This window comes from Cornus florida, unplaced genomic scaffold, assembly GCF_030987335.1.
Source record: "Cornus florida cultivar Cherokee Brave unplaced genomic scaffold, ASM3098733v1 CherokeeBrave_3.0.0_Hap2_Chr05, whole genome shotgun sequence".
Lineage (NCBI taxonomy): Eukaryota > Viridiplantae > Streptophyta > Magnoliopsida > Cornales > Cornaceae > Cornus > Cornus florida.
This window is the reverse complement of record NW_026775575.1, coordinates 109,062,442-109,074,659: the sequence shown is the minus strand read 5'-3', so window position 1 is coordinate 109,074,659 and position 12,218 is coordinate 109,062,442. Positions and strand designations below refer to the sequence as shown.

At 36.4% G+C, this 12,218-nt stretch overlaps 1 protein-coding gene across 1 annotated transcript; it reads right to left on the bottom strand.

The window, feature by feature from the left end:
• Window positions 1-2,967: 2,967 nt before the first annotated feature.
• Window positions 2,968-11,533, bottom strand: LOC132310471 (gibberellin 2-beta-dioxygenase 8-like). The gene is made up of 3 exons (XM_059808643.1): window positions 11,034-11,533; window positions 3,431-3,755; window positions 2,968-3,222 (listed from the first exon to the last, which is right to left on the bottom strand). The coding sequence occupies exons 1-3, from the start codon at window positions 11,513-11,515 to the stop codon at window positions 2,992-2,994; spliced, it is 1,038 nt and encodes a 345-aa protein (XP_059664626.1). The 5' UTR covers window positions 11,516-11,533; the 3' UTR covers window positions 2,968-2,991.
• Window positions 11,534-12,218: the final 685 nt, after the last annotated feature.

Genomic DNA, 12,218 nt, shown 5'->3' with positions numbered 1-12,218 from the left:
TGCATTTTATTTAATCCCTGTATATCGAATTAGACCTAAAAAAATTCATATATAAAATGTAAAATTGTTGATATTTTCAAAAAGTTTCAAAGCAACATTGACATGAAATCCTTGATGGCAAAAATATAGCAGTTCAAATTAGTACTAATGTTATATGCAAAAATAAATAAAAATTAAGGAGATTTTGTGTAATTAACACCATGTTATATAATATTATGTTTGCTCTAAAAGGAGCTTAAAGCCTGAGATGTGCTATCCTGTGGGTAACCTAGAGGCTAGTTGTAATGGATTCGGCATTTGCTTTTTAACTCAAAAATCACACAAAATCTCTTTTTAAGAACCCCTCTAACATCTCTTCCACCAAACTTGTAACGATCATTATTATGATCGGATCGCCTTACTTACACAATATCTTTTTTCTTTTTTTTTTTAACCTCAGTTGAAGAAGATGAAGATGAGGAAGATCAGTTCCAAAGAGCTGATTCAGTTGTTGTTCCATGTCCCTTAGGAACTAGTCATTCTTTGCCTTTGCCTTCACCCATCATCTCCTCTGTTCAACCAGGGTATAACGCCAAGACACCCGGCAAACGCACTACTGAACTAAGGTTTAAGAATTATTGTGTTCATCTTTAAATTTTCATCTTTAAATTTTCATATTTTTAGCCCACCTAACTTTACAATCCTAGCTCCGCCCCTGATACCGAATCTCTTTTCCATTCATATAGGTGGTAAGACAAGACCCACCTAAAACAAATGCACATATGTAACGGGTGAACGTTTATCCATTTACTCAAAAACTCAAGCTGTTGGGTAGTGCTGTATAACCACCCATTTATACCCAATCACTTTCCTATTCGGATCCGATGTGGGACAAATGACCTTTATTACATTTCTTCCACGCAAACTCGCAATACTTTCGTTGCGACTCAGGCTACCATGTTTACCTGAGCTATAAATCCGGACACCCTTCGGGTCGGACACCTGGCGTGATACCGGATCAATGACTAGTATGTCTCTAATACCAACTGTAACGGGTGGACGCTTATCTATTTACCTAAAAACTCAAACTATTAGGTAATACTGCATACCTACTTATTTATACCGAATCATATTTCCATCCGAATTCAATATGGGACAAATAACAACAGGCCTGCCCCATTTGTGATAGAAGAAGAGTTGGAAAGGTTGTGTGCTGGTGGAGCATACTTTTGAAAGTTGATTTTGTACTAGCTCATGGGCCAACTAATGCAGTCAATGGGCCAACTACTAGAGAATTCGCTTCTTTTGGTTCAGGGTCATGGGCTACATTCAAACCTTTAGTTGAAAAAATAACTTGTAAACTGCGGGCTACTGTTGGCTTAAATTAGTGTTATATATATATTTGCTTATCGTCATAAGGACCCACAAACTCAGCCTCCTGTTTGTGATGCTGGCTTATGTATTTGCTTATTCAAACTCTTCAGCAGACTCTTCAGTCTCAACTAATCCAACCGTCGATGGCTACATTATGTCAAATTTCTTCTTTCTGAATCAATGCAATTTTTGCCATACAACTAATCCAACCTATCGATGTCTACATTTTGGTTATGTCAAATTTCACTGAGGAACTATTAGATGGTCATGAACCATGTGATCAGTCCAATCAAAATTCTCTGACTAAAAAATAATTTTATAAAAGTATAATAAGATATTATAAGTTAAAAAAAAAAAAAAAAAAAAAAACATGAATGTGAATTTGATTGGGCTGAATCTCCAAGTGGACTTATGATCCAGAAGTATCAAATAATTTCTCAAATTTCACGGGCTTCCCCAAGTAGGCCTAAATTGGGCCAGTAAGAAAGAGAGGGTGAAACAATTTAGTTATGGACTTCTTCATCCAGCCTATCAGCCTTGTGGGTCTGAACCATAGGCTTGGAGGAAAGTCCTGAACTTAAGAAGCAAAGTTAGACCCGATATTAAATCTATCGCTGGAAATGGGCAGAAGTGTTTCAATGGTTCGATAACTGGTTGCATAGTGGGCCTAGTATTGAAAGTAGAAGTGAAAAACATTGGACACAAACAAAGGCCCAAAAAAAAAAAAATTATGTAATTACTCAACCATGATATTGTCCGCTGTAGTTTATTTATTTGTCACACTTTCGATTAGTTCAGCCTCTAATACCCGTTTGATATTGTTCGCTTTGCGCCCGAACCCACATAATTTTACTCTTGGATTTTACCCCTAATGGCTTCATACCAATTGGAGTATATAAATTCTTCATATATAACAATTCCCCTTTCTACACCAGGGTGAGATTGTATATCTATAACTCGTCCAATGTGATAGCCTATCAATGCCTCTTGCACCGCCCACATAAGTCACCATAGTAAAAATAGTATAGCATCATACACAGAGCTAACAATGGCTTTTAAACGTAGAAATGCTTCTTTCCTTAAGGTAGAAGGCCAAGTGTAATAAGTCTCACTTAATTCCTTAGTCTCTTAAGTCACGATTGATGAGTTATTAATATTTAATACAGAATGATTTTGTTCTTAAGAGTGCAATATAAGAAGGGGAGAAAAAGCATGAGAAAAATCTATGTTCTACAGATATTGCAAAATTCACAAATATCATAACATTAATTGGAATCACGTTCTATCATGATAATCTCATCTTATGCATCATTAGGGATTCTGGTAGAAAACTTCACAGTGCATATATATTACAGTAATTTTGAGGGTATTATTGTATTTTTAATTATCCCAAATTAGCACTACTAAGTTTGTTGTACATATAAAGGACCTCCTTTGGACAATAACCTAACTCCACTTATATCATCATTATTCATGTACAGACACACTCTCACAATTAAACACCCCAATCCTATATATATAAGCTAATTAAACTAATATATTATGACCCATATGTAACCTAAGATGTTCCAAGCAAAGCTAGATATATATATATATATATATATATATATATAGAAGTATAGAACAAAATACATGTGCTCATATGAGAAACCTCAGAAGCCCTATCTTGCTGCCTGTGGACTTGACATCCTCTTGAACTTGGTCTCTGTACTCTTTGAAGCTAAATTTTCTGTAGATTGAAGGTGGCATGCAACTTTTTATTACAGCATCATATGAAGGACAGAAAAAATATGCAATAGAAAACCGTTCAACTTCTTGATTGGTAACAACCTTGTGTTCGATGCTCTTATAAACTCCATTGCTCCAAGCCTGTACTAAGAGATTTATATATATTATGATTGTATTTAGATATAATATACTCATTACTTGAAGATCGAACACAAATTAGCTCAAATCTTAGACCAGCTTGTGCATGAAATTAATTTAAAATCAATTCACTAGAAATTAATTAATAATAGGTCTATATATATATATATATATAATATATATATTAACAATAATTTAAATAATTAATTACCTGAAATAAGTCACCAATGTTGATGATCAAAGCTTGTGGATTAGGTTTAACTCTAACCCATTCACCGTCTTTCACCAGCAGCAATCCTCCAACCTGATATTGGTTTAATATCGTGAGGAAGTCGCTGTCAGTATGCGGCGTTAGCCCAAGGACCTTAGAAGATGATATTGGGCATGGTGGGTATCGGTTCATTCGAAGATAGCATGAACTTGGCAAGCAATTCTCCACAAAGAAAGTGGATTGTAATCCCAGATTTTCTGCTAAAATTTCAGCTATTCTTTGAGCAAGCTTGGAAGCAACTTCCACAAAATCCTCTACTGTTGAGCTGCAAAATAATAATCCAGCTGTTAGTACGAATTAATAAGCATTCCGTATACTAAACCTCATTCATCGATTCACTTGAATACAGGCCGCACTCTAATTGTCAGAGATCCCTTTTTATCCGAAGGAAAATGATGCTTTGGTCGAGCATAATATAAATTCCGTCCTGAGATGAAATGGAGAGGGACCCATGTGGATCCCTCTTTATTGCATCCCACGGGTGGGATGTGTTAGGCCCATCATGTCAACTGAAATGCTGCATAACTCGTGTCCCAAATCTCATTGCTCCTGTTATCTATATTGTAACCATGTCTATGGTACCTCTCAAAGTCTAATATATATAAAGTAAACTTGAAGTTGCAGGAGCCAATTCCTGACTCCCTCAATTTTTTGGCACTAATTTGAATGAAGCATTCTAGACTAGCTCTCTATTAATTTATTGGGACATATTTGGACAATATAGATTATAGATATTGTGGTTTTGTGGAGTTGATTTTTAGGAAGATTTAATTATATGGAAATTTCAAAAGTACTGAATTGTAGGAAAAATTCAGTTTCCTAATCTGTTAGGGAAAATTCAGTTTCCTAATTTAATTTGACTTCCTTATTGGTTTAAGGAAAATTCCGTTTTCTGATTTGATTTAATTTTCTTATAATTTTGGATTCTACAAAACGCAAGTTCTTTTAGGACAAGTTTGGGACTCTATAAATAGGGGTGAAAATTAGGGATAAATTTGTACCAATACAAGATAGAGCAATTGAGATAGATTGAGAGAGAATTCTCCTTGTAATTCTTCATCTTTTTCATAGTGAATTTGTTCGATGTGCTCCATGGACGTAGCCCTAAGATTTGGGTGAACCATGTATATCTTGTATTCTTGTGTGTGATTTTTTTTTTTATTCTTCGTGATTGTTTGTTTATTCCTTGAGCAGTGTTGTTTATTTTGCGTTTCCGCCACAATAACTGGAATCAAATTCGGTTGATTATGCAGTACAACTCTAACAACTGGTATTAGAGCCTTTGGTTGAGAACCTAGGGCACAGAAGGTGTTTGACGAAATTCCGAAAGTCTTTCGATCAGATCTGTCCATTCGAGTGGGAGTAATGGCATCAGAAGATAAGACATCCACATCCATGATTGAGAAGTTCGATGGCACAAACTTCGGTTTCTGGAAGATGCAAATAAAAGACCTCTTGTTTCAGAAAAATCTGTATCAACCTTTGGGAGAGAAGCCAGAGGATACAAAGGATGCAGAATGGGAATTACTTGATAGGAAGGCTCTTGGCACCGTCAGATTGACGTTGTCAAAGTCAGTTGCCTTCAATATCAAGAACGAGAAAACGACGAAGTCTCTCATGGCAGCCCTTTCTAGTATGTATGAACAGCCTTCTGCAGCGAACAAGGTGCACTTGATTAAGAAGTTATTCGACGTGAAGATGGTCGAAGGTGGTAAGTTCAACGAACATCTAAATGCGTTCAACAATTAGAGTCTGTTAATATTGACTTCAAAGACGAGGTCCGAGCACTGCTAATTCTAGGGTAGTTACCCGAGAGTTGGAGTGGCACAGTTACAGCGATCAGTAGCTCTGCAGGGAAGACCAAGTTGAAGTTTGATGAAGTTGTGAGCATGATTCTGACTGAAGAAATCAGAAGGCAAACAACAGGGGTTTCCACCAGTGGTTCTGCATTGAATGTTAAAAGTAGAGACAAGGGTTCAAACAAGAAGAAGGGCAACAATAATAGAAACAGAGGCAGATCTAAGTCAAGGAATGGAAGGACACGGTCTCAAAATTTCAGGAATTCCACAGATCTCAATGACGTTGAGTGTTGGAATTGTGGAAAGAAGGGACATTACCGTGTTGATTGCAGACTTCCAAAAAAGGGAGCCGAAAGAAAAACTGAAGCAAACTTTGTCTTAGAAGAATCAGATGATACATTGATATGCTCTTTGGAGAGCAGGGCGGAGTCATGGGTTTTAGATTCTAGCGCATCGTTTCATGGCACCTTAAACAAAGAGTTATTTCATAGCTATGAACCGAGTAACCTTGGTAAGGTGTATCTTGGTGATGACCAGCCTTGCAGCGTCATTGGCAAGGGTGAAGTGCAAATCAAGTTGAATGGGTTAGCTTGGAAGTTGAAGGATGTGAGACACATCCTTGACTTGAGGAAGAATCTGATTTCGGTGGAACAATTGTCAGATAAAGGTTTTGTTACAACCTTCAATAGAGACTCGTGGAAAGTTTCCAGAGGCGCTATGACCATTGCACATGGTAAGAAATCTGGCACTCTCTACACAACTACGAGTGCTTGTGGGTCTATAGTAGTTGCAGAAAACAGAGAAAATCACAACCTTTGGCACCAAAGACTAGGTCACATGAGTGAAAGGGGGCTCAAGATTATGCACTAAAAGGGGAAACTACCAGGCATACGGGCAATTGATATTGACTTCTGTGAGAGTTGCATGATGGGCAAGCAAAAGAGGGTCAGTTTTAAGAAGAGTGGCAGAGATCTCAGAAAGGAGAAACTTGAGCTAGTTCACACAGACGTTTGGGGGCTAACCACTGTTTCATCCATTGGCTGAAAATCCTACTTTATAACTTTCATTGATGATCATAACTTTTATTGATGATCACATGAAGAAGGTATGGGTTTATTTTTTGAAGCACAAATTTGAGGTATTTGATGTGTTCAAGAAGTAGAAGGCCATGGTGGAGAATGAGACAGGTTTGAAGATCAAGAGGTTGAAATCAGACAATGGTGGTGAGTATGAAGACACTGGGTTCAAGAAGTTCTGTTTTGATAATGGGATCAGATTAGAGAGAACTGTGCAAGGAACCCCATAGTAGAATAGGGTGGCAGAACGGATGAACCGAACATTGACAAAAAGAGCCAGAAACATGCGCATACATTCGGGTCTACCCAAACAGTTTTGGGCAGAAGCGGTCAATACAACATCCTACCTAATAAATCGTGGACCATCTGTGCCTTTGGAGCATCGAATACCAGAAGAGGTATGGAGTGACAAAGAGATAAATCTTTCATGGTTGAAAGTTTTTTTGTTGTATTACATATGCGCATATTAGTGACCATGTTAGGGGAAAGCTTGACCCCAAATCACTAAAATGCATCTTCGTTGGGTATGGTGGAGATGAGTTTGGTTATCAATTCTGAGATAATCAGAACAAGAAATTCATCAGAAGTAGAGATGTGATTTTCAACGAGAAGGTGATGTACAAGGATAGAGATGCAACACAGTTAACTAGTCATGTACAGAGTAAGCCTGAGTTTGTTGAGCTGGATGATGATCCAGAAAGCATTAATGTGGAGCAGACAGATGAGGGTTCTTGGCCAGAACTCACAGAGCATAGTTCACCGCAGATTCCAACTCCTATGCTTGCACCCAAAAGGTCTATGCGACCTTATGTACCGAATAGGAAATATTTGGATTATATGTTGCTCACAGATGATGGTGAGCCTGAATGCTATGATGAAGCATGTCAAGTTGAAGATGCTAGCAAGTGGGAGCTTGCAATGGAAGGTGAGATGAAGTCCCTTATCTCCAACAAAACATGGGAACTATCCAAGTTGCCCATAGGGAAGAAAACTCTTCACAACAAATGGGTGTACAGGGTAAAAGAGGAATACGATGGTTCCAAGAGATACATGGCGAGAATGGTGGTCAAAGGCTTTCAGCAAAAGCAAGGCATTGACTACATAGACATTTTTTCCCCGGTTGTGAAACTGAGTACCATTCGCTTAATTCTTAGCATTGTTGCAGCAAAGGGGTTGTACCTTGAGCAGTTAGATGTCAAAACTGCTTTCCTCTATGGTGACCTAGAGGGGGAGATTTACATGCAACAACCGGAGGGTTTCTCAGTCAAAGGGAAAGAGAAACTAGTGTGCAAGTTAAAGAAAAGTTTATATGGTTTGAAGCAAGCCCCGAGGCAATGGTACAAGAAGTTTGATGGTTTTATGAAACGACATGGCTATAACAAGTGCAATGCTGACCATTGCTACTACTTCAAGAGGTTCAAGTCAAGTTTCATTATCCTTCTACTTTATGTTAATGACATGTTAGTGGCAGGTTCTAATTTTGAAGAAATCAGCAAATTGAAGAAGCAGTTGTCTAGTGAATTCGAGATGAAGGATCTTGGTGCAGCGAAACAGATTATTGGGATGAGGATTAGCAGAGACAAACAGAAAGGTACTTTGCAGTTGTCTCAGACTGAGTACGTTGAATGGGTTCTGAAGAGGTTCAACATGAATAATGCAAAGGCGGTGAGTACTCCCTTAGCTAATCACTTTCGATTATCTCAAGATCAGTGTCTGAAGACAGAAGATGAGAAAAACTTTATTGCTAAAATTCCATATGCCTCAGCCATTGGAAGTTTGATGTATGCCATGGTGTGCATAAGATCAGACATTGTATATGCAATGGGAGCAGTAAACAGGTTCATGAAGGATCCGAGCAAGCTACACTGGGAAGCAGTAAAGTGGATATTGAGATATCTACGGGGTACCATAGATAGATGCCTATGTTTCAAAAGGGGCGAAGTGAAGCTACATGGCTATGTAGATTCAGACTTTGCTGGCGAGGTAGACCACAGAAAAAGTACTACCAGGTATGTGTTCATGGTGGGTACAACTATAGTTAGTTGGGTTTTGCAAATATAGAGGATTGTAGCATTATCTACTACAGAGGCAGAGTATGTGGCAATAACATAGGCTAGTATAGAGATAATTTGGTTACAAGGTTTGTTGACAGAGTTTGGATTCGAACAGGAGAAGAATGTTTTGCACAGTGATAGTCAGAGTGCGATACATCTGGCAAAGAATTCAACATTTCATTCAAGGACCAAGTATATAGGACTTCGGTATCACTTTATCAGATCTTTGTTAGAAGATAGGGTGTTAACACTTGAAAAAATACTTGGCACCAAGAATCCGGCTAACATGTTGACCAAGACAGTGACCATGGAGAAACTGAAGTTGTGCGCAACTTCGTTCGGTCTTCTAGCTTGAAGATAGAGAGAAGCGCACCGACATGCATAGGACATGCATGAGAAGAAGATGGAATGGGTTTACAAGTGCTCCAGACTCCAAGTGGGAGATTGTTATGGTTTTGTGGAGTCTTATTAGGTGGAAGATTTTTAGGAAGATTTAATTATATGGAAACTTCAAGAGTACTGAATTTTAGGAAAAATTTAGTTTCCTAATCTGATTTGACTTCTTTATTGGTTTAAGGAAAATTCAGTTTCCTGATCTGATTTAATTTCCTTATTTATTTTGGATTCTACAAAAGACAAGTTCTTGTAGGGCAAGTTTGAGACTCAATAAATAGGGGTGAAAATTAGAGATAAATTTGTGCCAATACAAGATAGAGCAATTGAGAGAGATTGAAAGAGAATTCTCCTTATAATTCTTCATTTTTTTCATAGTGAATTTATTCGGTGTGCTCCATGGACGTAGCCCTAAGATTTGGGTGAACCATGTATATCTTGTGTTCTTGTGTGTGATTTTTTTTTTTCATTCTTCGTAATTGCTTGTTTATTCCTTGAACAGTGTTGTTTATTTTGCATTTCTGCTACAACAACTGGAATCAAATTCGGTTGATTGTGCAGTGTAACTCTAACAATAGACTGTCAACATAATATGACAACCAAATCCTACAACCATGTAAAGAGCTATTAATTACTGTTTCTAAAAAACAAGTGGAGATTCTGTGTTAAACGAGTTGTATCGCAATAACTCTAGTCGGGGCGGAGCCAGGATTTGAATGTAGGGAGGGCTAAAGAAAAATTTCAAGTAGAAGAAAAAAAAATTTCAAGCAAAGAACGGTTTGGATTAAAAACATACAAAGCTACTTTTTCACTTAAAAATTGTGTTCAAAAAAGTAAAGCTTAAGTGTCCAAGTTACTTGATATCAAGATGAGTTTTGTCGTACAATTTGAGCAAGCTTTAATTGTGTATAAGTTTTAATATTCAAATTGTTCACATGGTTCTTCTACGGATTAAGAAAAAGAGAGTTCAAGGTAATAATGTATTTGGATTGGGCTAGGCTAAATATTTTATTATGAATTGGACTGGGCTGAATGGCTGATAGGAAAATGAATACTAGTACATGAACTTAGTAGTACTAAATAATTTTTTTTAACTGGACCTGGGCTATAGGCCAGGTTAGCCCATTCATGGCTCCGCCCCTGACTTTAGCGCAGACAGTATAAGCTCTCCTCTTCAAATGTGGAAACTTTCAAAAACTAAAGTATTTTACAAGTTAACAGAGTCAGAGAATTAGAAATTCAAGTTTAATGCCGATATTATGAGTTTATGTATTTATATAAAAATAATTATATATAATCCTTGTGCAAAAACAATGTAACAGAAAATTATTTAGGTATGTTTTCTGGTCTTAATTATTTAGCTAGTATTGGATAATGGCTTTTTTTGAGTTTGGTATGCAAGATTATCCCTCTAGATTCACAGAAAGAAGTATAAAAGCAAATTTATCAAAGCAAACCCTACAAAGTGCTGAGAAAAAGAAAAAAAGAAAAAGAAAAAAAACTAACATAAGATCGTCAAAGCGCGCATTTGACTTGTAAGAAATTAACTACTACCTGAACATATATAACCATGTTGTACGTAATAAATTCCTAACGGCAAAAAGAAACAAATTAATGATAAAAAGAATAAACATGGAATATTCCAATCAATCAAATTTGAATTCAATTTCTAAATCCAATAAAACCTTCAAAAAATAAGAAAACAACAATTGTAAATAAAGTAATTGCAATTGAACAATATTATACTATTTTTTTTAAAAAAGAATCCCAATTTATACCATCCGTTGCATAGCACTGGGAACAAGTACTGAACAACTCAGAAGCACTTGATGCAAAATCAAAGCTTATATATATATATATGCAATTTCTCTAAAAGTGAATGGTTGACTTAAAAAATAAAAATTTATTTTCGGAAAGTTAAGCAATTGTATATATTAGAAGAAGTAGCTTAAACAAATTAATTTGATCATAGGAGTGATGTGCATAAATACCTCGGATCCATTGCCAGTTTTTTCGAAGCTCAAACAAAGAAAAGAAAAAAAAAAAAAAAAGATCATCACTTAATGAGATAAAGTGGGGAAAAACCCTAACAAATATGGTCATAATATATATATATATCTAAATTTATGTAAGGATATATTCAAACAAATGCTGTTGAAAACCACTGCATGAAAATTGTGCCCAAAGTTTCATATATGAACACACAGTCACACACATATACCTAAGATTAGTGTTGAATTCTTTTAATCCGGAAATGTGGGAAAGAGGTATGCGAAAAGCTTCTGACCAAGACAACTGCTTCAGAGAAGTGGCAGTAGGAGTCCCCCAACGGTAACAAAAATCTGTTGATGATAACTTCAAACTCTTCCCAATATTGGCTTTCTTGTGGAATGGCTGCCGGAAAAGCATCACTTGCTGCTGTCGCATCCTCGCCGTAATCTCACCAGAAATCCCATGATTTACAACCTGGAAGAACCCCCACTTGCTTGCAGCATCAGCAATTTCTCTCTTACACTTTTCTTGGCACAAATCCCCCAGACTTAAACAGCTAAGATCGATAACTGGTAATTCATATTCGATGTCAGAAATAGAATGGTTCTTCGAATTCTCATGATCATGATGAACCCTTTCTGCACTTTCTTCTTCCATCAAGTTCCTAAGAAGGATCTTGTAGGTTTCTTGAAATGGTGGCTCAGATTCCATGTTTGAAAGCTGAGTGAGTGTGTGTGTGTGTGTGAGAGAGAGAGAGAGAGACGACCAATGGTAGGTTGGTACTTTCTATCATCTATTTATAGAAAAAAAAACTAAAAAAATTTAGTGGCAACTGTCTTTCTGCTGATGATATTTCTCTTTAAAGTTCTACATATAGTGTACAGTGTATTTAATTATTTAAATTTATATTTTTCGTTTGTGGTAATTAAAACTGAATTTGTAAAGAAAACAAGAATGAATACGGTGAAATCATTCAAATTATACAGTAGTTTTTTTTTTTTTCCCCCTGCAGAGGATTCAAATTATATACTGTAGTAATTGATTCATGCTTGTGTGCTAAGCCTTCAGGCTAAGTAGATTAAAATGGTATTAATTCAGAAAATCGATCCATCCCTAGCTAGTTGTAGGATAATAAAATAGTTAATACAATGGTTAGTGACCCCATGCATGGAATTTATCATGATTATATTAATTATCTCACATAAATTCATATGGTATGTCAATCAAATATTTTTAATAAGTGTTATGGCTTTAGCATTTTTGGGAAGGAAAACCTGTACCAATGGGAAGGAAAACCGGCCTGTAGAAAGCTTTGGAAATAATTACTTGAGCAAATGATGCAGAAAAAAAAGTTCAATCAAAAGGTGAAAAATAAAAGATGCATGATTTCAAATTTTCTATTTATTGAAAAAAA